At 43.8% G+C, this 24,828-nt stretch overlaps 1 protein-coding gene and 1 long non-coding RNA gene across 6 annotated transcripts; both read left to right on the forward strand.

Moving 5' to 3' along the window:
* Positions 1–5,435: 5,435 nt before the first annotated feature.
* LOC147652036 (uncharacterized) lies at positions 5,436–9,286 on the forward strand. 3 transcript variants are annotated; one of them, XR_015289690.1, is made up of 4 exons: positions 5,529–5,773; positions 7,257–7,382; positions 7,938–8,116; positions 8,790–9,286. It is a non-coding gene; the product is annotated as an uncharacterized LOC147652036 (long non-coding RNA). The 3 variants fall into 3 exon arrangements; XR_015289688.1 differs by lacking the exon at positions 8,790–9,286 and having other exon boundaries at positions 5,436–5,773; positions 7,938–8,614; XR_015289689.1 differs by lacking the exons at positions 5,529–5,773; positions 8,790–9,286 and adding an exon at positions 5,780–6,294 and having other exon boundaries at positions 7,938–8,614.
* Positions 9,287–16,045: 6,759 nt separating this feature from the next.
* On the forward strand, positions 16,046–23,730 carry LOC147652037 (extracellular matrix organizing protein FRAS1-like). Of its 3 annotated transcripts, XM_086899078.1 has the most exons (5): positions 16,046–17,012; positions 17,822–17,948; positions 19,340–19,554; positions 20,532–21,871; positions 21,959–23,730. In XM_086899078.1, the coding sequence occupies exons 2-4, from the start codon at positions 17,942–17,944 to the stop codon at positions 20,766–20,768; spliced, it is 459 nt and encodes a 152-aa protein (XP_086755204.1). In that variant the 5' UTR covers positions 16,046–17,012; positions 17,822–17,941; the 3' UTR covers positions 20,769–21,871; positions 21,959–23,730. The 3 variants fall into 3 exon arrangements, with proteins under 3 accessions (XP_086755204.1, XP_086755205.1, XP_086755202.1); XM_086899079.1 differs by lacking the exon at positions 16,046–17,012 and having other exon boundaries at positions 17,789–17,948; XM_086899076.1 differs by lacking the exons at positions 16,046–17,012; positions 17,822–17,948 and having other exon boundaries at positions 17,955–19,554.
* The last annotated feature ends 1,098 nt before the right edge of the window (positions 23,731–24,828 follow it).

The following is a 24,828-nucleotide window of genomic DNA, read 5'->3' on the forward strand; positions in this document are numbered from 1 at the left end:
TGGGGGGTGGGTTTTGGGGCGTTCCTCGGAGAAGAGTTTTTGGAAGGGGGTTGCACACGTGGTTTCTTGCCTCGCTTCTCTGCACGTGCAGGGGCGCCCCCCCGCCCGCCCCGGGCTGAGCTGTGCGGCAGTGCTGCCGCCGTGTGGGCACAGAGCGGTACTGCAGCTGTGCGCCGAGGCGGGCGGGGCCGGGCCGAGCGGGGGCCGAGCAGGGCCGAGCCGATCCGAAGCGGAGGGGGCCGAACCGAGCCGCAGCAGGCCGGAAAAAGCCGAGCCGAATTGGGACGGAAAGAGCCGAACCGAAGTGGGCCGGAAAGAGCCGAACCGAGCCGAGCCGAGCTGCGTCGGGCCCCCCCCCCACCTCCGGAGCCGGCCGGGAGGACCCCGGCAGAGGCGTTGACTGGTTAATATTCAATATGAAAAATATACGGATAGATGGTAATGTATTTTAATATCTGTTGTGCATTATATCTCTGTGTGTATAAATAAAGAAAATCAATATTATAGAAATAGATATTATAAATCTTTCAATCAAGGGAATTACTGGTTTTTATTTGGTTACAGGCATGGCCTTTAAATGAATAATATAGAAATGAAAATATACACATCTATAATAAAGAAAGAGATATAGGGAGATATATATATAGAGATAGAGCCATAAAAAAGAAGTAAATACAGATAATCTAAATCTAGAAAAGTCGATTAATATTCAGTATGAAAACTAAGGATAGATGCTAATATAATATATTTTAATATCTGTTATGTATGATATCTATGTGTATAGATAAAGAAGATCAACATGATAGAAATAAATATTACAAATATTTAAATGTAGGGGCTTTTTGTTTTTTATTTATATAGAGGCATGGCATTTAAATGAATAATATAGAAATGAAAATATACACATCTATAATAAAGAAATGTATATAGGGTGATAGATATGGAGATATATAGATAGGGAGATATATAGATAGGGAGATAGATAGATAGATAGATAGATAGATAGATAGATAGATAGATAGATAGATAGATAGAGCCATAAAAGAAGAATTAAATACCAGTAATCCAAATCTGGACAAGTAAATTAATGATCAGTATGAAAACTATATAGATAGATTGTAATGTACATTAATATCTGTTATGCATTGTATCTGTGTGTATAAATATAGAAGATCAATATTTTAGAAAAATATATTAATTTTTTTAAACAAGGGGCTTTTCTTTTTTTATTTAATTAAAGGCATGGCATTTAAATGAATAATATAGAAATGAAAATATACACATCTATAAGAAAGAAATATATGTAGTGAGATAGATAGATAGATAGATAGATAAATAGATAGATAGATAGATAGATAGATAGATAGATAGATAGATAGATAGAAAGAGAGATAGAGAGATACAGCCATAAAAAAGAAATAAACACAAATTATCTATATCTAGACAAGCTGGTTAATATTCAATATGAAAAATATACAGATAGATGGTAATGTATTTTAATATCTGTTGTGCATTATATCTCTGTGTGTATAAATAAAGAAAATCAATATTATAGAAAGAGATATTATAAATCCTTCAATCAAGGGAATTACTGGTTTTTATTTGGTAACAGGCATGGCATTTAAGTGAATAATATAGAAATGAAAATATACATATCTATAATAAAGAAATAGATATAGGGAGATATATATATATAGAGATAGAGCCATAAAAAAAAAGTAAATACAGATAATCTAAATCTAGAAAAGTCGATTAATATTCAGGATGAAAACTATATGGATAGATGCTAATATAATATATTTTAATATCAATTATGTCTGATATCTATGTGTATAGATAAAGAAGATCAATGTGATAGAAATAAATATTACAAATATTTAAATGTAGGGGCTTTTTGTTTTTTATTTGTATAGAGGCATGGCATTTAAATGAATAATATAGAAATCAAAATATACACATCTATAATAAAGAAATGTATATAGGGTGATAGATATGGAGATATATAGATAGGGAGATATATAGATAGATAGGTAGGTAGATAGATAGATAGATAGATAGATAGATAGGTAGATAGATAGATAGATAGATAGATAGATAGATAGATAGACAGAGAGATAGATAGATAGATCGAGAGAGCGAGCCATAAAAGAAGAAATAAATACCAGTAATACAAATCTGGACAAGTAAATTAATGATCAGTATGAAAATTATATAGATAGATTGTAATGTACTTTAATATCTGTTATGCATTGTATCTGTGTGTATAAATATAGAAGATCAATATTTTAGAAAAATATATTAATTTTTTTAAACAAGGCGCTTTTCTTTTTTTATTTAATTAAAGGCATGGCATTTAAATGAATAATATAGAAATGAAAATATACACATCTATAAGAAAGAAATATATGTAGTGAGAGAGATAGATAGATAGATAGATAGATAGATAGATAGATAGATAGATAGATAGAGAGAAAGAGAGAGAGAAAGAGAGAGAGAGAGATAAAGAGATACAGCCATAAAAAAGAAATAAACACCAATTATCTATATCTAGACAAGCTGGTTAATATTCAATATGAAAAATATACGGATAGATGGTAATGTATTTTAATATCTGTTGTGCATTATATCTCTGTGTGTATAAATAAAGAAAATCAATATTATAGAAATAGGTATTTTAAATCTTTCAATCAAGGGAATTACTGGTTTTTATTTGGTTACAGGCATGGCATTTAAGTGAATAATATAGAAATGAAAATATACACATCTATAATAAAGAAATAGATATAGGGAGATATAGAGACAGGGAGAGAGAGAGCCATAAAAAATAAATAAGTACAGATAATCTAAATCTTGAAAAGTCGATTAATATTCAGTATGAAAACTATATGGATAGATGCTAATATAATATATTTTAATATTAGTTATGTCTGATTTCTATGTGTAGAGATAAAGAAGATCAATATGATAGAAATAAATATTACAAATATTTAAATGTAGGGGCTTTTTGTTTTTTATTTGGATAGAGGCATGGCATTTAAATGAATAATATAGAAATGAAAATATACGCATCTATAATAAAGAAATAAATATAGGGAGATAGATAGATAGATAGATAGATAGATAGATAGATAGATAGAGCCATAAAAAAGAAATAAATACCAGTAATCCAAAGCTGGACAAGTTAATTAATGATCAGTATGAAAGCTATACAGATAGATATACAGATAGGTAATGTACTTTAATATCTGTTATGCATTATATCTGTTCGTACAAATATAGAAAATCAGTATAATAGAAATAGATATTAAAAACATTTAAAACAAGGGTTTAATTGTTTTTTGATTTGGTTAGAGGCTTAGAGGCAGGGCTTTTAAATGATTAATATAGAAATGAAAATATACAGGTCTATAATAAAGGAATAAATATAGGGAGATATATCTATATGTAATTTTAAATAAAAACCAAAAAAAACCAAGTAATCTAAAACTAGACAAGTAGATTAATATTCAATTTGAAAAATATATGGATAGACGTTCATATATTTTTATATTGATTATGCATTATATCTATGTGTATAAATATAGCTCAATTTGATAGAAATAAATATTAATTACATTTAAGTGAAGGGGTATTTTGTTTTTTATTTGGTTAGAGGCAGGGCTTGCTAAGTTTCGATGGGGGGTGGGTTTTGGGGCGTTCCTCGGAGAAGAGTTTTTGGAAGGGGGTTGCACACGTGGTTTCTTGCCTCGCTTCTCTGCACGTGCAGGGGCGCCCCCCCGCCCGCCCCGGGCTGAGCTGTGCGGCAGTGCTGCCGCCGTGTGGGCACAGAGCGGTACTGCAGCTGTGCGCCGAGGCGGGCGGGGCCGGGCCGAGCGGGGGCCGAGCAGGGCCGAGCCGATCCGAAGCGGAGGGGGCCGAACCGAGCCGAAGTGGGACGGAAAGAGCCGAGCCGAAGTGGGACGGAAAGAGCCGAGCCGAGCCGAGCAGCGTCGGGCCCCCCCCCACTCCGGAGCCGGCCGGGAGGACCCCGGCAGAGGCGTTGGCTCCAATGCCTGCCGCCGCAGGTGCGGGCGCCGCCCAGCTACGGAGCCGCTGCGCCCCGCCGCCATCGTCCTCGCCCCGGGAAAGGCGGCGGACAATCGGGCGGAGTGCTCGGAGTCGGTCGGCGTCGGCAGGTTTTTCGTTCAGGCAAGTAAGTTAGACAGACGCGTTGAGAGCAGCGGGGGCCTTAATCTTGCCTCAACAAAGATGGCCGCGCAGCCGGAAGTGGCTTCAGCCACAACAAAGATGGCGGCGAGGAAGGGCGGAAGTGACGTCACGCCACGCACAAGATGGCTGCCCGGTCGTGGCCGGCTTGACCTCCCAAGGATGGCGGCCAAAAAGGCGGGAAAATGGAAGGACCCCCGGGCGGTGGGTGCGTGCGCTTTACTGCCTGACAAACACCCCGGCGCCGACGCCGCTCCGGCGCAATTTTCCGCGGCTTTTCCGGCCGTGCGGACACGGGCTGTGCGCTCGGCGGCGCCGGGGCCGGGCGCCAGCAGGTCGGGCGCCGACAGGCAGCGGTGAAGACGCCTCTCTCTGCCGGGGTCCTTGCCGCGGCCGCGTTCTGGGGCTTCTGGCACTCGCGACGACCCGTACCTCGCCGCCGCTGCTCTCGCTCCGTTCTCTCCCCCTCGGCCCCCCCCCGGGCAATGGCGGAAACCCCAATGGCATCGGGACCCAACGGTCGCTCCCCGGCCCCGGGACCGAAGCAGCCCGAGGAGGCGGCTGCTCTGTGTGTCGGAACGGTGAGAGCGGGGGCCGGGGCTGGGGCAGCTTATCAACCGAGTATATATTTGTAAGTATAAAGATGATCAAAATAGATATTAAAAAATATTGAAGAAAAAGGGGCTGCTTGGTTTTTATTTAGTTAGAGGCAGGGCTTTTAGATAAATAGGAAAAATACAAATAAATAAAATATTGAAAGAATGAATATATAAAGAAAAATATATACAAATCTATATATCTATAAATATATAGAGAAAAAAATATATATATATATGTAGGCGTAAAAATAAGTAATAGAAATATATACATATATGTTGATTTATAATCTATAATATGATTTCTGTACGTATAGATGGCAATATGATATCTTTTAGGATATGTTATGTGTTTTGTATATCAAGAAGGTATATAAATATGATAAAAAATATATATTAAAATATTTTTAAATACCGTTTAAGATAAAGGGACTGTTTGGTTTTTATTAGGTTAGCTTCGGGGCTTTTAAATAAATACAACAAAAATAAAAACATAGAAATGTATAGTAAGTATATAAAGATATAGATGTATGTGCAACCAGAAAAGTAAAGAAATAGAAGTAATGCCAATATATACAAACAGATTTATATTTAATATATATGTTATATATATTGATTTTATATATGTATTATATACATAATGAATATATATCATTAAAATGTATGTAATATATTTAATATATAATAACATACGTATACACGTTAAAATAATATATTTTGATACTTTATATATTGCTTGTCATATATAAATGAATATAGTATATAAATTTAAACATGTGTGGTGGAAATAGATGTTAATTTGTATTTTTTTTTTATTTTCATTGTTTTGGTATGTTTCTCGGAGGCAATCCTCCCCTTGCAGCTGCTGACAGCACGGAAAAGCTGTGTGCTTCGTGGTGTCTATTGCCCAGCTGGCAACGATTCCCTTGTGTTTGGTGCATTAAGTCACACCCAGCTGTGTGGGATGGCAGGTGAGCACATTGCCCGACCCTTTTAGCTTTTCTGGCTCAGGCACAACTTCCTTTCCTTTTGGATATGGAAAACAGGGAAGAGAGGGTAGTGTGACATTAGCACTAATTTCTAGCAGATTTTTAACTGCCCCTGATGCTCGTTCATCTTTGCAGTGTGGGTTTTCATGCTGACAAATCCTCTGCTTTGCCTTCTGCTCACAGTCAGCTGGGCCCTTTATTGAACAGATTTATCTGCTACAAGGCTACGCAGAAGGATGGAAAGGAGGAACACAGGGGGGAAAAAAAATAGATTCAAGGCATAGAGAAGGTAGCTGGTTTATTTGTATGACATGTAGCTTTTTTAGGATGTTTTGTTCTTTATATGGCGTTAATTTCAAAGAGAAGCCTGTGAACTTTGTGTTCCCCTTTTGGGGCTGGTTCTGGGGTAAGGGGGAAACACGAGGCCTAAGCACCTCTGGCTTATCTGTCCAAGGATCTGCCTCAGTTGTGGCTCCCATCCTTCTGAAGGACTCTTCAGCGCAGTGAGTTACCTTCTATAACTATTCATTGTTGTATTGTTGTTGTGAGACCTCATTGCTGGGTGAGAGGACCAGGGGAAATGAAAGGCTGTATGCCACTGTTACTTCATCACTGAATTCTTGCACTCTGTTAAAATCAAAACAAAAGGGATTTACACTGTCAGAAACACTTAACTGTAAGTTAAGGTAAAGGTCACAGTGCTAACACCTAAGAGCAGATAGGGTTGAGCTCCTTTGTCTTCCCTCTCCGGCAGCTTTTGTGACTCCTGCCTCCAAGGTATCATCAGCTATCCCCTGGATCTTGCAGTGGAAGAGATGCTGAACCACCAGCTGTTCCATATTCTACACCATGTGTCTTTTTACCATGCTCCTCTGAGAAGCATCTCTCCCGTCTCTGTTTCTTTGCAGACCAGAAGGGATAAACTGGGATTCCTTTGTTCTTTTGCCTGTTAATAAAAAGGCTGCTTGTGGCTGTGTGCAGTGGCAACTGCATCACAGAATCTTAGAGGTGATTATTCACAGGTTAAGGAAATAATTCCTTTTTTTGTCACTGCTGCACTGAATTTCATAGGCGTGTCTGTGGCTTGATGCCTAAGATATTTAAAGCAGGTTTTATTCTTACAGGGGTTTTGCACACTAAAGTGTCTGCCCAGGTTTTGTTTCCAAAAGTGAGGTATAGTGCTGGGTGTTTAATTTGGTATGTTACTTGTTCTGTTGTGTAAATAACTGCAGCTCCCTCCCTGTGCCTGTGTATTGCAGGGGCAAGCGAGCGCTGGTTATAAAGGTGGCGATAATTAGGAAGAAGCTGTTTAAGCTTGGATAAATGTTTAGAGATCATTGCTTAGGGTACTGCATAGATGTACCAGAAGGAACTGCACCCTGGAAGTGCTGTGTGTCTGAAACCGACTGCACCTGCTCAGTTTTAGCTCCTCTTTCTGACTCTGACTCTGCTCCTATTCCGACAGACCCGTCCGAGCCTGGCGTTCGCTACAGGCCTCCGCGTGGTGGGAGATGAGTCTAGGAGGAAATACCTTCAATCCACAGACGAAGCAGAAAGGACTCAGTACAAGGAGGACTGGACTCAGATGAAGGTAAAGTCCTTAACAGTCTATTTCTTCCCCATAACAAGTACTTCATTAGTGCATTCCTGGCCGTGTGCTGCAGGGCACGTTGGAAGTTACACGTGAGCGACGCTTCCGCTCGCGTCGAGGCGCACGCACGCGTTCCTCGTGCACCTTCTCCCTGCCTGACACGAGCTAACAGAGTCTGCCGAGGTGTGCCTGACCGGTTGTGAGGGCCAGATCTTTGTTGCCCTCATTTCAGTGAAGGAAACTGGAATTCCTTCTTGTATTCAGCACCACGTGTGGGTGTAAAGTTGAGCTGCCACGTGCCAGTTGAGAGCTGATTTGGTCAAGGAGAGGAATTCTTGCCTAGGAAGATTTGGCACTCCAGTTTCTCTTGCATGGCAGAGGCCACCCGAGATCGAAATGTTGCTACAAGTGTCCCGAGCTATTTCCAGTACGTACTTAAAAATGTCTGTCTGCAACTGGAGCGATTCTGTGCCTTATCCAGAGATGGTGCATTCTGGCTTTTCAGCGTGCACAGTGACGCTCCCGAGTTTTAAAGTGTCGATCTTTCTCTCGTAGGTTAAGATGGGCACAGCTCTAGGTGGCCCATAGCTTGGGGTTCATCTCAGAAGGAGGGACTTCATTTGGTCACAGAGAAGACGTGCCTTCCCTGCAAGGAGCAGCAAAGATAATGCACAGCCTCTCGGAGAGGCTTAAACTTGAGTAAATTTTTGTAGCCACTGATGCTGTTGAGGAAGGTACGTGGATTGCAGTCACCTGAGGATTGGTAACTTTTGACAGTGAGTGCAGCACTTGCCAGTGGCTCCCCTCCCTGGCTGCCGTGCTGTGGGTTTTGGCAGCTGCATTGTAAAATTTGTTGGTAGATTTTGGAGTCGCTTCCCCTGTAAGCGTTCAGCCAGGGTTCCCTTTAACAAACACACTGTGTGGCAGCAGCGCGTTGCTCTTCATAAAATAGAGATAAATTTCTGTGCTTCCTTTTTTAAGCAACTGAACTGCTCAAGAAACTGCTGCCCGAGATGGTGAGGTTTGAAGCCTCTCTGGAGGAGCTGGAACTCTCTAAGGACGGGGGCTCGTGATTCACCCGTAGATTTGCGCACATGCAATGTAGCAAACCTGACTTTGATTTCAGCCAAAGCTTAATGTCACTGTCAGAAAACTGAGTATGATTTTTGGCCCATAGTTGTTTACGAATGGTGTAAGCCATTATATAATCAAGTATATCATTGAGATGTGTCGGGTAGATGTATTACGGTTATAGTGTGTGTGTGTGTGTGTGTGTGTGTGTGTGTGTGTGTGATGATTTCATTATCATACCATTTCACTGAACAGTCAAGTTCATTGGAGTGAAATCTGATTACTTGCATTTTAAAAACTTGCCCACCCCAACCCGTTTTGATTTTTTTTTCACAGGTATTTTATAGGCATATTTCAACATTTTCCTTCCTAATCCACGAGTAAAGGGAGATGTTGGGATTTGATCCAAAAGATCTTACAACCGATTTTGTGGTGAAACAGAGAAAAACCGTGAGCAGCCAACTCACTGGAAACCTGCATGTTAAACGCAGAGAAGCACAAAGTGTTTGATGCTGTTAGAGTTCAAAATAACAAGGAAAAATGGTGGGGAATTTACCTGCCTTGGAACAAAGTATGACCCCATCCCATACTCTCAGCTCCCGCTCCCCTTCCAGCGTGGCTGTGACCCGGGCTGGCCGTACCGCTCGGTGTCTCTGGACCTCACAGCATTTCTACGTGGCTGCTGCACCCGGGTCCCCAGCACGTCCTGCTCTGGCCGCCTTCCCCGAGCGGTCCCACGTGCACCAAGCGGGTGCTACAGACCACAGGGGCCTCTTGGCTGCAGAGCTGGGTGATGGGAGACAACAAAGCAATGCCCAGGATGCAGCTGTTCAAGCCAGAACATTTCTGGCTCACCTGTCCATGGTTCTCTCTGTGTGTGTGTCTGTGCTCCTTTTTAAACTGCAGGGCTGGGAGGCCTGGCCATTCCACCGGGAGTGCTCACCCTGGGAGCACCAGTGTCTACCTTGGGAGGAAGCAAGCTGCCACCAGAATAAAAGCAGGGTGGAGCTGCTCCCACTCCAAGGCAAGAGCCTGCAAGGCCCATCCTTTGGGGACTCGTCTTTTGTGTGAAGGCAAATTGTCTAGCAGAGGAAGAGGTTGGTACCTGGTGGAGCAGGGCCAAGATTCCATTTTCCCCAGGCAGCTCCCTCCTCTGCCTGCTGTAGCGCTGGCCAGGGCTGGGAGAGGAGGGGGAGTGTGTTCAGCACTGCTGCTGGAACGGAGTGGCCCTCTCAGGAGGATCCCGGTTGCTTCAGGACCTTGCTTTTGCACTGGTTTGTGTCCACAAAGGAAAGGCATGCAGAAGGCAGCACCATCACCCCAGCCCTGTAGTCTGGACCTAGAAAGGCTTCCAATAAAGCCAGGTGCTGCTGTCCAGGGCAGTTGGAGTTGTTCTGTGCCTTCTTTGGGGGGGAAGAGCAAAGGCTGAGGGGGACGGGGTGGAGACTGGGGGGCTCCCGTGTCCCTTGGGGCACGCCGAGGTCCCCGCCAGAGGGAGGGACACGCTGCGCTGGAGGAGCAAGGTGAGCGGGGAATGGGGAGGGCTGGTGCTGGGTACCCTTGCCCAGAGGGGACCCCGAGCTGCCAGGAAATTCCCTGGGAGGGCTGGGTGCAGAATCCAAAAACCTGTGGAGTTGTTCTGGTTTTTACGGTAGGTATTGGCAAGGGACAGGAATTGACCTCTCCAAATCCCCTTGGAAAGGAGCCCCCTCTCTGTGCACTCCGTCGTTAGGGTTTTGTTATGTCAGGAACGGCTTAGGGTTAAGAAAGTGGGTTTTGTCTTTCCACCTCTTACTTCCCTGTAAAATGGGAGTGTATAAAACACATGTGTGCATCCCTGAGGTATTAAAATGCACCGAGAGAAATTTCTGGGCCTAAGGTCCATAGAGACGAGCGCGTTCTGCGCTCGGGGTTGAGTAGGGATTTATATTTTTGTCATTCTGACCTGTTAGCTGAAAGAATTGGGAGAGTTTCCAAGAGAAAGAAATGCAAATTTTAAAAAGCAGAACGTTAGAAAGAGAAATATATAAATGTATACATGTAAAAAAAAATATAGGGAAGCTAGGTAGATCTATATATAGAGAGAGAGAGCCATAAAAAAGAAATAAATACAAGTAATCCAAGTCTAGACAAGTAGATTAATATTCAGTATGAAAACTATATGGATAGATGCTAATATAATATATTTTAATATCAGTTCTGTATGATATCTCTGTGTATAGATAAAGAAGATCAATATGATAGACATAAATATTACAAAAATTTAAATGTAGGGTCCTTTTGTAATTTATTTGGATAGAGGCATGGCATATAAATGAATAATACAGAAATGAAAATATACACATCTATAATAAAGAAATAAATATAGGGAGATAGATTGGGAGATAGATAGATAAATAGATAGATAGATAGATAGATAGATAGATAGAGAGATAGAGAGAGAAAGAGAGAGAAAGAGAGATATAGCCATAGAAAAGAAATAAACACAAATTTTCTATATCTAGACAAGGTGGTTAATATTCAATATGAAAAATATACGGATAGATGGTAATGTATTTTAATATCTGTTGTGCATTATATCTCTGTGTGTATAAATAAAGAAAATCAATATTATAGAAATAGATATTATAAATAGGTATGAAGAGATATATATATATAGAGAGAGAGAGCGCCATAAAAAAGAAGTAAATGCAGATAATCTAAATCTAGAAAAGTCGATTAATATTCAGTATGAAAACTATATGGATAGATGCTAATATAATATATTTTAATATCAGTTACGTCTGATATCTATGTGTATAGATAAAGAAGATCAATATGATAGAAATAAATATTACAAATATTTAAATGTAGGGTCCTTTTGTTTTTTTTTGGATAGATGCATGGCATATAAATGAATAATATAGAAATGAAAATATACACATCTATAATAAAGAAATGTATATAGGGTGATAGATAGGGAGATATATAGATAGGGAGATATATAGATAGGGAGATAGATAGATAGATAGATAGATAGATAGATAGATAGATAGATAGATAGATAGATAGATAGATAGAGCCATAAAAGAAGAATTAAATACCAGTAATCCAAATCTGGACAAGTAAATTAATGATCAGTATGAAAACTATATAGATAGATTGTAATGTACATTAATATCTGTTATGCATTGTATCTGTGTGTATAAATATAGAAGATCAATATTTTAGAAAAAATATATTAATTTTTTTAAACAAGGGGCTTTTCTTTTTTTACTTAATTAAAGGCATGGCATTTAAATGAATAATATAGAAATGAAAATATACACATCTATAAGAAAGAAATATATGTAGTGAGAGAGATAGATAGATAGATAGATAGATAGATAGATAGATAGATAGATAGAGAAAGAGAGAGAGAGAGAGAGAAAGAGATACAGCCATAGAAAAGAAATAAACACAAATTACCTATATCTAGACAAGCTGGTTAATATTCAATATGAAAAATATACAGATAGATGGTAATGTATTTTAATATCTGTTGTGCATTATATCTCTGTGTGTATAAATAAAGAAAATCAATATTATAGAAATAGATATTATAAATCTTTCAATCAAGGGAATTACTGGTTTTTATTTGGTTACAGGCATGGCCTTTAAATGAATAATATAGAAATGAAAATATACACATCTATAATAAATAAAGAGATATAGGGAGATATATATATATATAGAGAGAGAGAGAGCCATAAAAAAAAAGTAAATACAGATAATCTAAATCTAGAAAAGTCGATTAATATTCAGGATGAAAACTATATGGATAGATGCTAATATAATATATTTTAATATCAATTATGTCTGATATCTATGTGTATAGATAAAGAAGATCAATGTGATAGAAATAAATATTACAAATATTTAAATGTAGGGGCTTTTTGTTTTTTATTTGTATAGAGGCATGGCATTTAAATGAATAATATAGAAATCAAAAGATACACATCTATAATAAAGAAATGTATATAGGGTGATAGATAGGGAGATATATAGATAGGGAGATATATAGATAGATAGGTAGGTAGGTAGATAGATAGATAGAGAGAGAGAGAGAGAGAGAGAGAGAGAGAGAGAGCGAGCCATAAAAGAAGAAATAAATACCAGTAATCCAAATCTGGACAAGTAAATTAATGATCAGTATGAAAATTATATAGATAGATGGTAATGTACTTTAATATCTGTTATGCATTGTATCTGTGTGTATAAATATAGAAGATCAATATTTTAGAAAAATATATTAATTTTTTTAAACAAGGGGCTTTTCTTTTTATATTTAATGAAAGGCATGGCATTTAAATGAATAATATAGAAATGAAAATATACACATCTATAAGAAAGAAATATATGTAGTGAGAGAGATAGATAGATAGATAGATAGATAGATAGATAGATAGATAGATAGATAGATAGAGATAGATAGATAGATAGAGAAAGAGAGAGAGAGAGAGATAAAGAGATACAGCCATAGAAAAGAAATAAACACAAATTATCTATATCTAGACAAGAAGGTTAATATTCAATATGAAAAATATACGGATAGATGGTAATGTATTTTAATATCTGTTGTGCATTATATCTCTGTGTATAAATAAAGAAAATCAATATTATAGAAATAGATATTATAAATCTTTCAATCAAGGGAATTACTGGTTTTTATTTGGTTACAGGCATGGCATTTAAATGAATAATATAAAAATGAAAATATACACATCTATAATAAAGAAATAGATATAGGGAGATATATATATATAGAGAGAGAGAGAGCCATAAAAAAGAAGTAAATACAGATAATCTAAATCTAGAAAAGTCGATTAATATTCAGTATGAAAACTATATGGATAGATGCTAATATAATATATTTTAATATGAGTTATGTTTGATATCTATGTGTATAGATAAAGAAGATCAATATGATAGAAATAAATATTACAAATATTTAAATGTAGGGTCCTTTTGTTATTTTTTTGGATAGATGCATGGCATATAAATGAATAATATAGAAATGAAAATATACACATCTATAATAAAGAAATGTATATAGGGTGATAGATCGGGAGATAGATAGATAGGGAGATAGATAGATAGATAGATAGATAGATAGATAGATAGATAGATAGATAGAGCCATAAAAGAAGAAATAAATACCAGTAATCCAAATCTGGACAAGTAAATTAATGATCAGTATGAAAACTATATAGATAGATTGTAATGTACATTAATATCTGTTATGCATTGTATCTGTGTGTATAAATATAGAAGATTAATATTATAGAAAAAGATATTAATTTTTTTATACGAGGGGCTTTTCTTTTTTTATTTAATTAAAGGCATGGCATTTAAATGAATAATATAGAAATGAAAATATACACATCTATAAGAAAGAAATATATGTAGTGAGATAGATAGATAGATAGATAGATAGATAGATAGATAGATAGATAGAGCCATAAAAGAAGAAATAAATACCAGTAATCCAAAGCTGGACAAGTAAATTAATGATCAGTATGAAAACTATAGGGATAGATGGTAATGTACTTTAATATCTGTTATGCATTGTATCTGTGTGTACAAATATAAAAGATCAATATTATAGAAATAGATATTAAAAACAGTTAAAACAAGGGTTTAATTGTTTTTTATTTGGTTAGAGGCTTAGAGGCAGGGCTTTTAAATGATTAATATAGAAATGAAAATATACACATCTATAATAAAGAAATGTATATAGGGTGATAGATATGGAGATATATAGATAGGGAGATATATAGATAGGGAGATAGATAGATAGATAGATAAATAGATAGAGAGAGCGAGCCATAAAAGAAGAAATAAATACCAGTAATACAAATCTGGACAAGTAAATTAATGATCAGTATGAAAATTATATAGATAGATTGTAATGTACTTTAATATCTGTTATGCATTGTATCTGTGTGTATAAATATAGAAGATTAATATTTTAGAAAAATATATTAATTTTTTTAAACAAGGCGCTTTTCTTTTTTTATTTAATTAAAGGCATGGCATTTAAATGAATAATATAGAAATGAAAATATACACATCTATAAGAAAGAAATATATGTAGTGAGAGAGAGAGAGAGAGAGAGAGATAGATAGATAGATAGATAGATAGATAGATAGATAGAGAGAAAGAGAGAGAGAAAGAGAGAGAGAGAGAGATAAAGAGATACAGCCATAAAAAAGAAATAAACACCAATTATCTATATCTAGACAAGCTGGTTAATATTCAATATGAAAAATATACGGATAGATGGTAATGTATTTTAATATCTGTTGTGCATTATATCTCTGTGTGTATAAATAAAGAAAATCAATATTATAGAAATAGGTATTTTAAATCTTTCAATCAAGGGAATTACTGGTTTTTATTTGGTTACAGGCATGGCATTTAAGTGAATAATATAGAAATGAAAATATACACATCTATAATAAAGAAATAGATATAGGGAGATATAGAGACAGGGAGAGAGAGAGCCATAAAAAATAAATAAGTACAGATAATCTAAATCTAGAAAAATCGATTAATATTCAGTATGAAAACTCTATGGATAGATGCTAATATAATATATTTTAATATTAGTTATGTCTGATTTCTATGTGTATAGATAAAGAAGATCAATATGATAGAAATAAATATTACAAATATTTAAATGTAGGGGCTTTTTGTTTTTTATTTGGATAGAGGCATGGCATTTAAATGAATAATATAGAAATGAAAATATACACATCTATAATAAAGAAATAAATATAGGGAGATAGATAGATAGATAGATAGATAGATAGATAGATAGATAGATAGATAGATAGAGCCATAAAAAAGAAATAAATACCAGTAATCCAAAGCTGGACAAGTTAATTAATGATCAGTATGAAAGCTATACAGATAGATATACAGATAGGTAATGTACTTTAATATCTGTTATGCATTATATCTGTTCGTACAAATATAGAAAATCAGTATAATAGAAATAGATATTAAAAACATTTAAAACAAGGGTTTAATTGTTTTTTGATTTGGTTAGAGGCTTAGAGGCAGGGCTTTTAAATGATTAATATAGAAATGAAAATATACAGGTCTATAATAAAGGAATAAATATAGGGAGATATATATATATGTAATTTTAAATAAAAACCAAAAAAAACCAAGTAATCTAAAACTAGACAAGTGGATTAATATTCAATTTGAAAAATATATGGATAGACGTTCATATATTTTTATATTGATTATGCATTATATCTATGTGTATAAATATAGCTCAATTTGATAGAAATAAATATTAATTACATTTAAGTGAAGGGGTATTTTGTTTTTTATTTGGTTAGAGGCAGGGCTTGCTAAGTTTCGATGGGGGGTGGGTTTTGGGGCGTTCCTCGGAGAAGAGTTTTTGGAAGGGGGTTGCACACGTGGTTTCTTGCCTCGCTTCTCTGCACGTGCAGGGGCGCCCCCCCGCCCGCCCCGGGCTGAGCTGTGCGGCAGTGCTGCCGCCGTGTGGGCACAGAGCGGTACTGCAGCTGTGCGCCGAGGCGGGCGGGGCCGGGCCGAGCGGGGGCCGAGCAGGGCCGAGCCGATCCGAAGCGGAGGGGGCCGAGCCGAGCCGAAGCGGGACGGAAAGAGCCGAGCCGAAGTGGGCCGGAAAGAGCCGAGCCGAGCCGAGCCGCGTCAAGCCCCCCCCCACTCCGGAGCCGGCCGGGAGGACCCCGGCAGAGGCGTTGGCTCCAATGCCTGCCGCCGCAGGTGCGGGCGCCGCCCAGCTACGGAGCCGCTGCGCCCCGCCGCCATCGTCCTCGCCCCGGGAAAGGCGGCGGACAATCGGGCGGAGTGCTCGGAGTCGGTCGGCGTCGGCAGGTTTTTCGTTCAGGCAAGTAAGTTAGACAGACGCGTTGAGAGCAGCGGGGGCCTTAATCTTGCCTCAACAAAGATGGCCGCACAGCCGGAAGTGGCTTCAGCCACAACAAAGATGGCGGCGAGGAAGGGCGGAAGTGACGTCACGCCACGCACAAGATGGCTGCCCGGTCGTGGCCGGCTTGACCTCCCAAGGATGGCGGCCAAAAAGGCGGGAAAATGGAAGGACCCCCGGGCGGTGGGTGCGTGCGCTTTACTGCCTGACAAACTCCCCGGCGCCGACGCCGCTCCGGCGCAATTTTCCGCGGCTTTTCCGGCCGTGCGGACACGGGCTGTGCGCTCGGCGGCGCCGGGGCCGGGCGCCAGCAGGTCGGGCGCCGACAGGCAGCGGTGAAGACGCCTCTCTCTGCCGGGGTCCTTGCCGCGGCCGCGTTCTGGGGCTTCTGGCACTCGCGACGACCCGTACCTCGCCGCCGCTGCTCTCGCTCCGTTCTCTCCCCCTCGGCCCCCCCCCGGGCAATGGCGGAAACCCCAATGGCATCGGGACCCAACGGTCGCTCCCCGGCCCCGGGACCGAAGCAGCCCGAGGAGGCGGCTGCTCTGTGTGTCGGAACGGTGAGAGCGGGGGCCGGGACTGGGGCAGCTTATCAACCGAGTATATATTTGTAAGTATAAAGATGATCAAAATAGATATTAAAAAATATTGAAGAAAAAGGGGCTGCTTGGTTTTTATTTAGTTAGAGGCAGGGCTTTTAGATAAATAGGAAAAATACAAATAAATAAAATATTGAAAGAATGAATATATAAAGAAAAATATATACAAATCTATATATCTATAAATATATAGAGAAAAAAAAATATATATATATGTAGGCGTAAAAATAAGTAATAGAAATATATACATATATGTTGATTTATAATCTATAATATGATTTCTGTACGTATAGATGGCAATATGATATCTTTTAGGATATGTTATGTGTTTTGTATATCAAGAAGGTATATAAATATGATAAAAAATATATATTAAAATATTTTTAAATACCGTTTAAGATAAAGGGACTGTTTGGTTTTTATTAGGTTAGCTTCGGGGCTTTTAAATAAATACAACAAAAATAAAAACATAGAAATGTATATTAAGTATATAAAGATATAGACGTATGTGCAACCAGAAAAGTAAAGAAATAGAAGTAATGCCAATATATACAAACAGATTTATATTTAATAGATATGTTATATATATTGATTTTATATATGTATTATATACATAATGAATATATATCATTAAAATGTATGTAATATATTTAATATATAATAACATACGTATACACGTTAAAATAATTTATTTTGATACTTTATATATTGCTTGTCATATATAAATGAATATAGTATATAAATTTAAACATGTGTGGTGGAAATAGATGTTAATTTGTATATTTTTTTTATTTTCATTGTTTTGGTATGTTTCTCGGAGGCAATCCTCCCCTTGCAGCTGCTGACAGCACGGAAAAGCTGTGTGCTTCGTGGTGTCTATTGCCCAGCTGGCAACGATTCCCTTGTGTTTGGTGCATTAAGTCACACCCAGCTGTGTGGGATGGCAGGTGAGCACATTGCCCGACCCTTTTAGCTTTTCTGGCTCAGGCACAACTTCCTTTCCTTTTGGATATGGAAAACAGGGAAGAGAGGGTAGTGTGACATTAGCACTAATTTCTAGCAGATTTTTAACTGCCCCTGATGCTCGTTCATCTTTGCAGTGTGGGTTTTCATGCTGACAAATCCTCTGCTTTGCCTTCTGCTCACAGTCAGCTGGGCCCTTTATTGAACAGATTTATCTGCTACAAGGCTACGCAGAAGGATGGAAAGGAGGAACACAGGGGGGAAAAAAAATAGATTCAAGGCATAGAGAAGGTAGCTGGTTTATTTGTATGACATGTAGCTTTTTTAGGATGTTTTGTTCTTTATATGGCGTTAATTTCAAAGAGAAGCCTGTGAACTTTGTGTTCCCCTTTTGGGGCTGGTTCTGGGGTAAGGGGGAAACACGAGGCCTAAGCACCTCTGGCTTATCTGTCCAAGGATCTGCCTCAGTTGTGGCTCCCATCCTTCTGAAGGACTCTTCAGCGCAGTGAGTTACCTTCTATAACTATTCATTGTTGTATTGTTGTTGTGAGACCTCATTGCTGGGTGAGAGGACCAGGGGAAATGAAAGGCTGTATGCCACTGTTACTTCATCACTGAATTCTTGCACTCTGTTAAAATCAAAACAAAAGGGATTTACACTGTCAGAAACACTTAACTGTAAGTTAAGGTAAAGGTCACAGTGCTAACACCTAAGAGCAGATAGGGTTGAGCTCCTTTGTCTTCCCTCTCCGGCAGCTTTTGTGACTCCTGCCTCCAAGGTATCATCAGCTATCCCCTGGATCTTGCAGTGGAAGAGATGCTGAACCACCAGCTGTTCCATATTCTACACCATGTGTCTTTTTACCATGCTCCTCTGAGAAGCATCTCTCCCGTCTCTGTTTCTTTGCAGACCAGAAGGGATAAACTGGGATTCCTTTGTTCTTTTGCCTGTTAATAAAAAGGCCGCTTGTGGCTGTGTGCAGTGGCAACTGCATCACAGAATCTTAGAGGTGATTATTCACAGGTTAAGGAAATAATTCCTTTTTTTGTCACTGCTGCACTGAATTTCATAGGCGTGTCTGTGGCTTGATGCCTAAGATATTTAAAGCAGGTTTTATTCTTACAGGGGTTTTGCACACTAAAGTGTCTGCCCAGGTTTTGTTTCCAAAAGTGAGGTATAGTGCTGGGTGTTTAATTTGGTATGTTACTTGTTCTGTTGTGTAAATAACTGCAGCTCCCTCCCTGTGCCTGTGTATTGCAGGGGCAGGCGAGCGCTGGTTATAAAGGTGGTGATAATTAGGAAACAAGGCCTCCATTCTTGGTCTCAGGCTGTTTCAAATGGGGAGGGATCAGTGTCCTGACTTCTCTCCCTCAGAGGCAGGGTTCCTAGACGAGGTGACCCAGGACAGCTTCGTGCTGGGCCCGGGCTACGACCGCCCCTACCAGCTGGAGCCCGCGGTGAGGGAGCCCAAGAGCATCCAGCTGTACCAGCACCTCAACCTCAAGAGCTGCATCTGGACCTTCGACGCTTATTACGACATGACCGAGTTAACTGATGTCTGTGGGGGCTCTGTCACCGCTGACTTCCAGGTGAGAGGCCCATCCAGAGCTCTCCAGGTATCCCAGATCTCTCTCAGTTCTCAGGCACAGCTCTGCCGTGTGTGGAGCTGCTGCTCTGCCCTGCACAGGTGGAGCGTGGCTTTCCCCCCACCCTCACCTGGAAGAAAACAGTGCTGTGTGCATTTATTTCATTTATTTTCCATTTCATTCATTTTCCATTTATTTTATTCTCTAAATCTTCAGAGTGCCTGGAAAATACTGTTTTTTTTAATGTAGGGCCGTACTGGAAATACAAAACGTTCTCAGCTGGGCTCTCTTTTAAAAGTTTGACTGTGTTCTCGGCCAATAGAAATGAGCAGAGGCGGCTCAGGCCATGCTCCACAACATGGGATATTTTGGCTCATTCCCTAATTAAGAGACCAGAAGCCAAAAATGTTCCTCTAGAAACGAGTGGCTTTCCCTGTTTGGGGTGTCTCACTGTCCTCTCCTGGCTGCGTTATCCACGTGCAGCCCACTCCATCTCCCCCAGGCTCTCCCATTAAATTGCTTGGACCAGCATCATCTCTCTTAATTCCTGCCAGCCTGGAACTAGTTCCTGAAGTTTCCTTTTATAGCTCCAATTGTTTGCACAAACCCAGAGGAGCCGCCTGGCCGGAGAAACTGCCCAGTGGAGCATGTGGAGCCTGGCCCCAGCCAGGCTGGAACATCTCCCCGAATTCTCCAGGGCCTGCAAAGTACAGCTGCACTCTGCAGATAATAAATGGAGAGCTCTGGGAGGCCTGAGCAAGCAGAATTGCTCATTTTTAATTCACAGCCTTGGAAATCAGGGGGGTTTTGAGGTGAAATTGTGCCCAGAGTTCCTTTGTCCCATGGTCCCAGGGAGCCTTAGCACTGCCCCCGCATTACAACGCCGGTTTGTCTGAGGTACCTGCACGTAAAGAACGTCCAGAGTCACCTCTGACTTCACTGCAAGGCGCATAACCCCCTTTCTGGGGTTTTATTGCCAGGCAAGGGACTCTGCTCAGTCCTTCCTGACAGTCCACGTCCCTCTCTACGTGTCCTACATCTGTGTGACGGCACCGAGGGGCTGGGCTTCCCCGGAGCACCGCAGCGAGATGGAGTTCTCCTCCTTCTACGACACCGTTCTCTGGAGGACAGGTGAGCCTGAGGCGCTCCAAGGGCTATGGAAGAAGTGGTTCCTTCATGTTTTCCCCTTAGCTCCTGCACTGCCCCCAGAGTCCTGAGGGAGCGGGGAACTCGGAATATTGCCTTCCTCTGTGCTTGCGGGGGGCTTAGGCAGCCGGTGGCTGACGGAGGGAGCGTGCAGCTGGCTCACTGGAGGCTGATCCCAGCTGAACCCTGCCTTGTGGAGGTGTCCCAAGCGCTTCTGGGGCTGGCAGAGCCCAGCAGAGGAGAGCGAGGGTGCTGTGTGGGCTCCCAGTGGCGCTTGCTGTCCTTGCAGGGATCCAGACGGACAGCGCGCTCTCGGCCTGCCTGCAGATAATCCCCATCTACATCCGCGAGGACGGCCGGCCGGTCATCGAGTTCAAGACGCAGGCCAAGTTCAGAGGTGAGGGCAGCGATCCTGGCAGGGACACAGAGCAGGGTCACACAGAGCTCTGCTCTGACGGCACAGGCAGCGGAACGAGTCCCCGTCCCCGCCGGGAGCCCCTCTGCCCCTGCGAGGTGGGGCCTCTCCGCGCTCTGCCTCCCGTCACCTCCTTGTCCTCCCCCAGGGCTGTTTGTCATGGAGCACCACAGCCTGCCAGGTGTCAGGTCCTCTTTGGTAACTCCAGAGCACCTGGGAGGCATCGAATTTGCCCTGCAGCTGCTGTGGAGCGCTCAGACTTTTGATTCTCCCTACCAGCTCTGGAGAGCAACCAGCTCCTACAACAGGTGAGGGCTGGGGGTGCAGTCCCCTCCAGCAGCTTCCCCCACAGCAGCACGTTCTCCCTGGCACCCCTCCAGCAGCCACGCCAGCAATAGCACGGAATGCTCAGGAGCTTGGTCAGAGCTGGAGCACCGTTGTACTGCGAGAAAAATCAGCTCAGCCTCTTGGAAAGGAATGTTTCCAGCAGTGCGGCCTGTGGATAGACTGATCCCAGAGTCACACTTGTCCCTCGGGGACTGCTGGATGACATTGCTGGGGCAAGGGAGAGGTGCTGCCCTGGGTGAAGGGCTTTGAGCTGTGCTTGGTGGCTGCAGGGTCTTCTATCTGTTCCCAGGAAGGATTACTCTGGAGGATACACCATCTTCCTGATGCCCTGCACGGTGCAGCCCACGCCGCCGTGGGCAGAGCCTGGAGCCAAGCCCCTGCCCTGCCCTGCCCGGCTCACGCTCCCGAGCGGTAAGAGGGCAGGAGGGCAGGCTCGGCCCCTTTGGGGTGCACACCCGTCCAAACCTCATCTCCCCTTTGTTTCCTTCCTTGTCCCAGTTGCAGGTTTTTGATCCCGATCGCCTTCCGGCAGACAAACCGCCCACTTCCAGTTGTTTACTCCCTGAACACAGAGTTTCAGCTCTGTAACAACGAGAAGGTTTTTCTAATGGACCCCACCAAATCGGAAAGGTCTCTGGCAGAAATGGATTACAAGGGGGCTTTATCCAAGGGTAGGATTTACCTCTCCTCTTCTGCCTGTGCCCAGCATTTCTGCTTTCACAGCTTCCATTCCCTGGAGAGGAAAGGGCAGAACCCACGTGTAGCTTTGCCTCTTCTACAGCAGTAATTGACATCTTACAGCCCTGTGAAAGAACAGCGTGCTCTGGCACCGCGTTTTGTCACTCCCACACACCGAGCCCTTCCCAAACAACCCCAACCCTTCTGAACACGGACACTTGGCTCTGGCAGCGTTTTCCTGCTTGGGAAATTTCACCTGCCCCTCTTTGTCCCGACCTCCCCCCGGGCAGATCCTGTACCGGCGCGTGCTCTGGCCCCCCGAACAAAACCTCAACGCCGCTTACAAGCTGCAGCTGGAGAAGGTCTACCTGTGCACAGGCAGGGCTGGCCACGTGCCCCTCTTCGACCCCACGGGCACCGTCTACAACCAGGGGCCCCAGTACGGCTGCATCCAGCCCCACAAGTACCTGAAGCACCGATTCCTCCTCCTGGTGAGTGCTCTGCTCCTGCTTCTTCCCGTTTGGGATTTGCTCTGGCAACCGGCAGGCGGTGGCTGCAAAGGGATGAGGAAGGGAGCCCGTGGGGGATGTTTTGTGCTGCTGCTGCTGCTGCTGCCAGCTGTGAACACCAGATCAGTTTTCCCCCACCCTTTGAGTGTGTTCCTCAATCGGTGCCCACGTGTACGTGTGGAGATGGGGCATTCGGACTAGATCCCTGACACAGGTGTTTGGTGGGGCTCTGGCTTCCAGCCTCCCTTGGGAAAGCAGACAGCATCCCTCACCACACTTCTCTGACTTTCCAGCACCGAAACCAGACAGAAGTGACGGGTAAGTATTTCCACGCTGTGCCTTTTGACTCTGCCCACTTTGCTTCCCAGCTGTCCGAGTTCCACTCGGTGAGCAGCATGCCCGGAGTTGATGGATTTACTCTCAAGGTGGATGCTCTCTACCAGGTATGGAGTACCCAGTGCTTTTGGTAGCCCAAAATGGACTCCTCTGTCCAGGACCTCCCGAACACTTGGTGAATTGTAGACTCTGGGCCTTCACACTTCACCTCTGATACAAGAAATGAAGATGAGGATGTTAGTCCCGTAATTTCATTTTTTTTTTCCCCTGAGGCACTCATGAGAAAGCTCTTTAAAAACACTTTATTCGTGTTCCTGAAGGAATTAATGCCATTGCAAAGGCAGGACACCTCGCTGGGTGGTGCGTGCTCCCGAGGAGCTCCCCTTGAACAGCGAGGTGGAGCTGCCCCGGGGCGCCCCGAAGGCGGCGGGCGGCCGCTGCTGCACCGTCAGGAACCTTCATCCACCGAGGGACAGCGGCGGCCTCTGCCAGGGCCAGGGCAGGGAAGTGAAGCAGGTGCACTTGCAAGTCATACGGGTATTTTTTTAGTCTGGTGAGGAGGGGCAGCTGTCAATTCCCCCTGCTCCCGTCTTAGCGACTGCACCGCCGCCCTTCCTCCGTGCTGCTCCAGCTCTCCCGGGCTTAACTGGGCAGGGTGGCGAAGGCATCTGCCACCCCCGTGAGCCAGCCGAGGAGCAGCTGGGTTCCTCGTTGGCCTCCGGAAGAGAGTAAAGCTAAAATACAAAACCCGCTGTGATCGGGGTGTCCCTTCTTGCGCCGCCCCGCCGGTCTCCCTCATTCCCCTGGGGCGCGGCGGGCCGGAGCCCCACGGAGCTGCTGCGCCGGGGAAGGGAAGGAGGGAGACGCGGGCGCCCAGCTCGGCTCGGGCCCCGCCGCGGCCTCGGGGCCGGCGGAGCGGGGGGCTCGGGCCGGGAGCGCTCCGGGGCTGCGGGACCGGCCGGGCCCAGGCGGGGGCGCCGCGTCCGAACCGGGACCCGCAGCGCTCCCGCAGCCGGCGCCGCCCTCCCGCCGCGATGCCGAGCCCGGGACCGAGCCCGATCCGCCCCACGGGGGAGAGGCGGCACCGCCCGGGACCGCAGGGCGGACACCCGCAGGACCCGAACCCCCGCATCCCGGCTCCGGCTGTGGGCTCCGTCACCCGCTTTCGGTCAGCCCCGTCCCGGCATCGCGGCAGGAGGGGGGAGTCGAGTCCCGGCGAGGGAGTGCCCAGTCCCCCCGGCCTTGTCTCAACCCCAATCCGGCCGTGCTCCGCCGCCCCCGAGACCCGCCACCCGGGGCCGGCCGGGGGAGAGGCGGCACCGCTCCGCCGGCGGACACCGGCAGGACTCTGCCCCGCGGCAGACCCCGTCCCGAGCCGCGGCCCCGCCGCAGCGCGCAGGGCTCGGAGCGGAGCCCGCCGGGAGCAGCCCCCGGGCCGGGGCTCGCCCGGCGCCGAGCGAGAGTCCCGGGCCGGCGGCACGGGGGGCGGGGCCGCATGAGGAGCGGGGCCACGGGGCACAGCCCGAGCGCGCCTGGGAACTGCCGAGGGGTCCCGGGCGGCGCCGCCTCTCCGTCATCGAGGCGGCATCGGCCTCGGGTCCGGGATCGGTTCCGGGTCCGGGATGGCGGCGGCGATTCCCGCCGCGGAGCCCCCGTGTGGGCCCGGGACCCCGCAGGGCGCCCTCTGGCGGACGCGGAGCGCCCGGTGCGAGCGCGCCGCCCCCGGCGGCCCCGGGACAGCGGCACGAGGGGGGCGAGGCCAAGGAGGGGCGGGGCCGGCTCAGGGGCGGGGGCACGGAGCGCGTGCGCAGCTCGGGACAGCAGAGCGCGTGCGCGGCGCGGGGC

Source organism: Cyanistes caeruleus, chromosome 8, assembly GCF_971803275.1.
Source record: "Cyanistes caeruleus chromosome 8, bCyaCae1.hap1.1, whole genome shotgun sequence".
NCBI classification, from domain to species: domain Eukaryota; kingdom Metazoa; phylum Chordata; class Aves; order Passeriformes; family Paridae; genus Cyanistes; species Cyanistes caeruleus.

What these genes read in the sequence shown, in the direction of transcription:
- LOC147652037 (XM_086899076.1), top strand. Translation starts at nt 19,303, where the DNA reads ATGGGGAGGGATCAGTGTCCTGACTTCTCTCCCTCAGAGGCAGGGTTC. An exon ending in CTGTCACCGCTGACTTCCAG is followed by an intron (nt 19,555 to 20,531) that starts GTGAGAGGCCCA and finishes TTTTATTGCCAG; the next exon opens with GCAAGGGACTCTGCTCAGTC.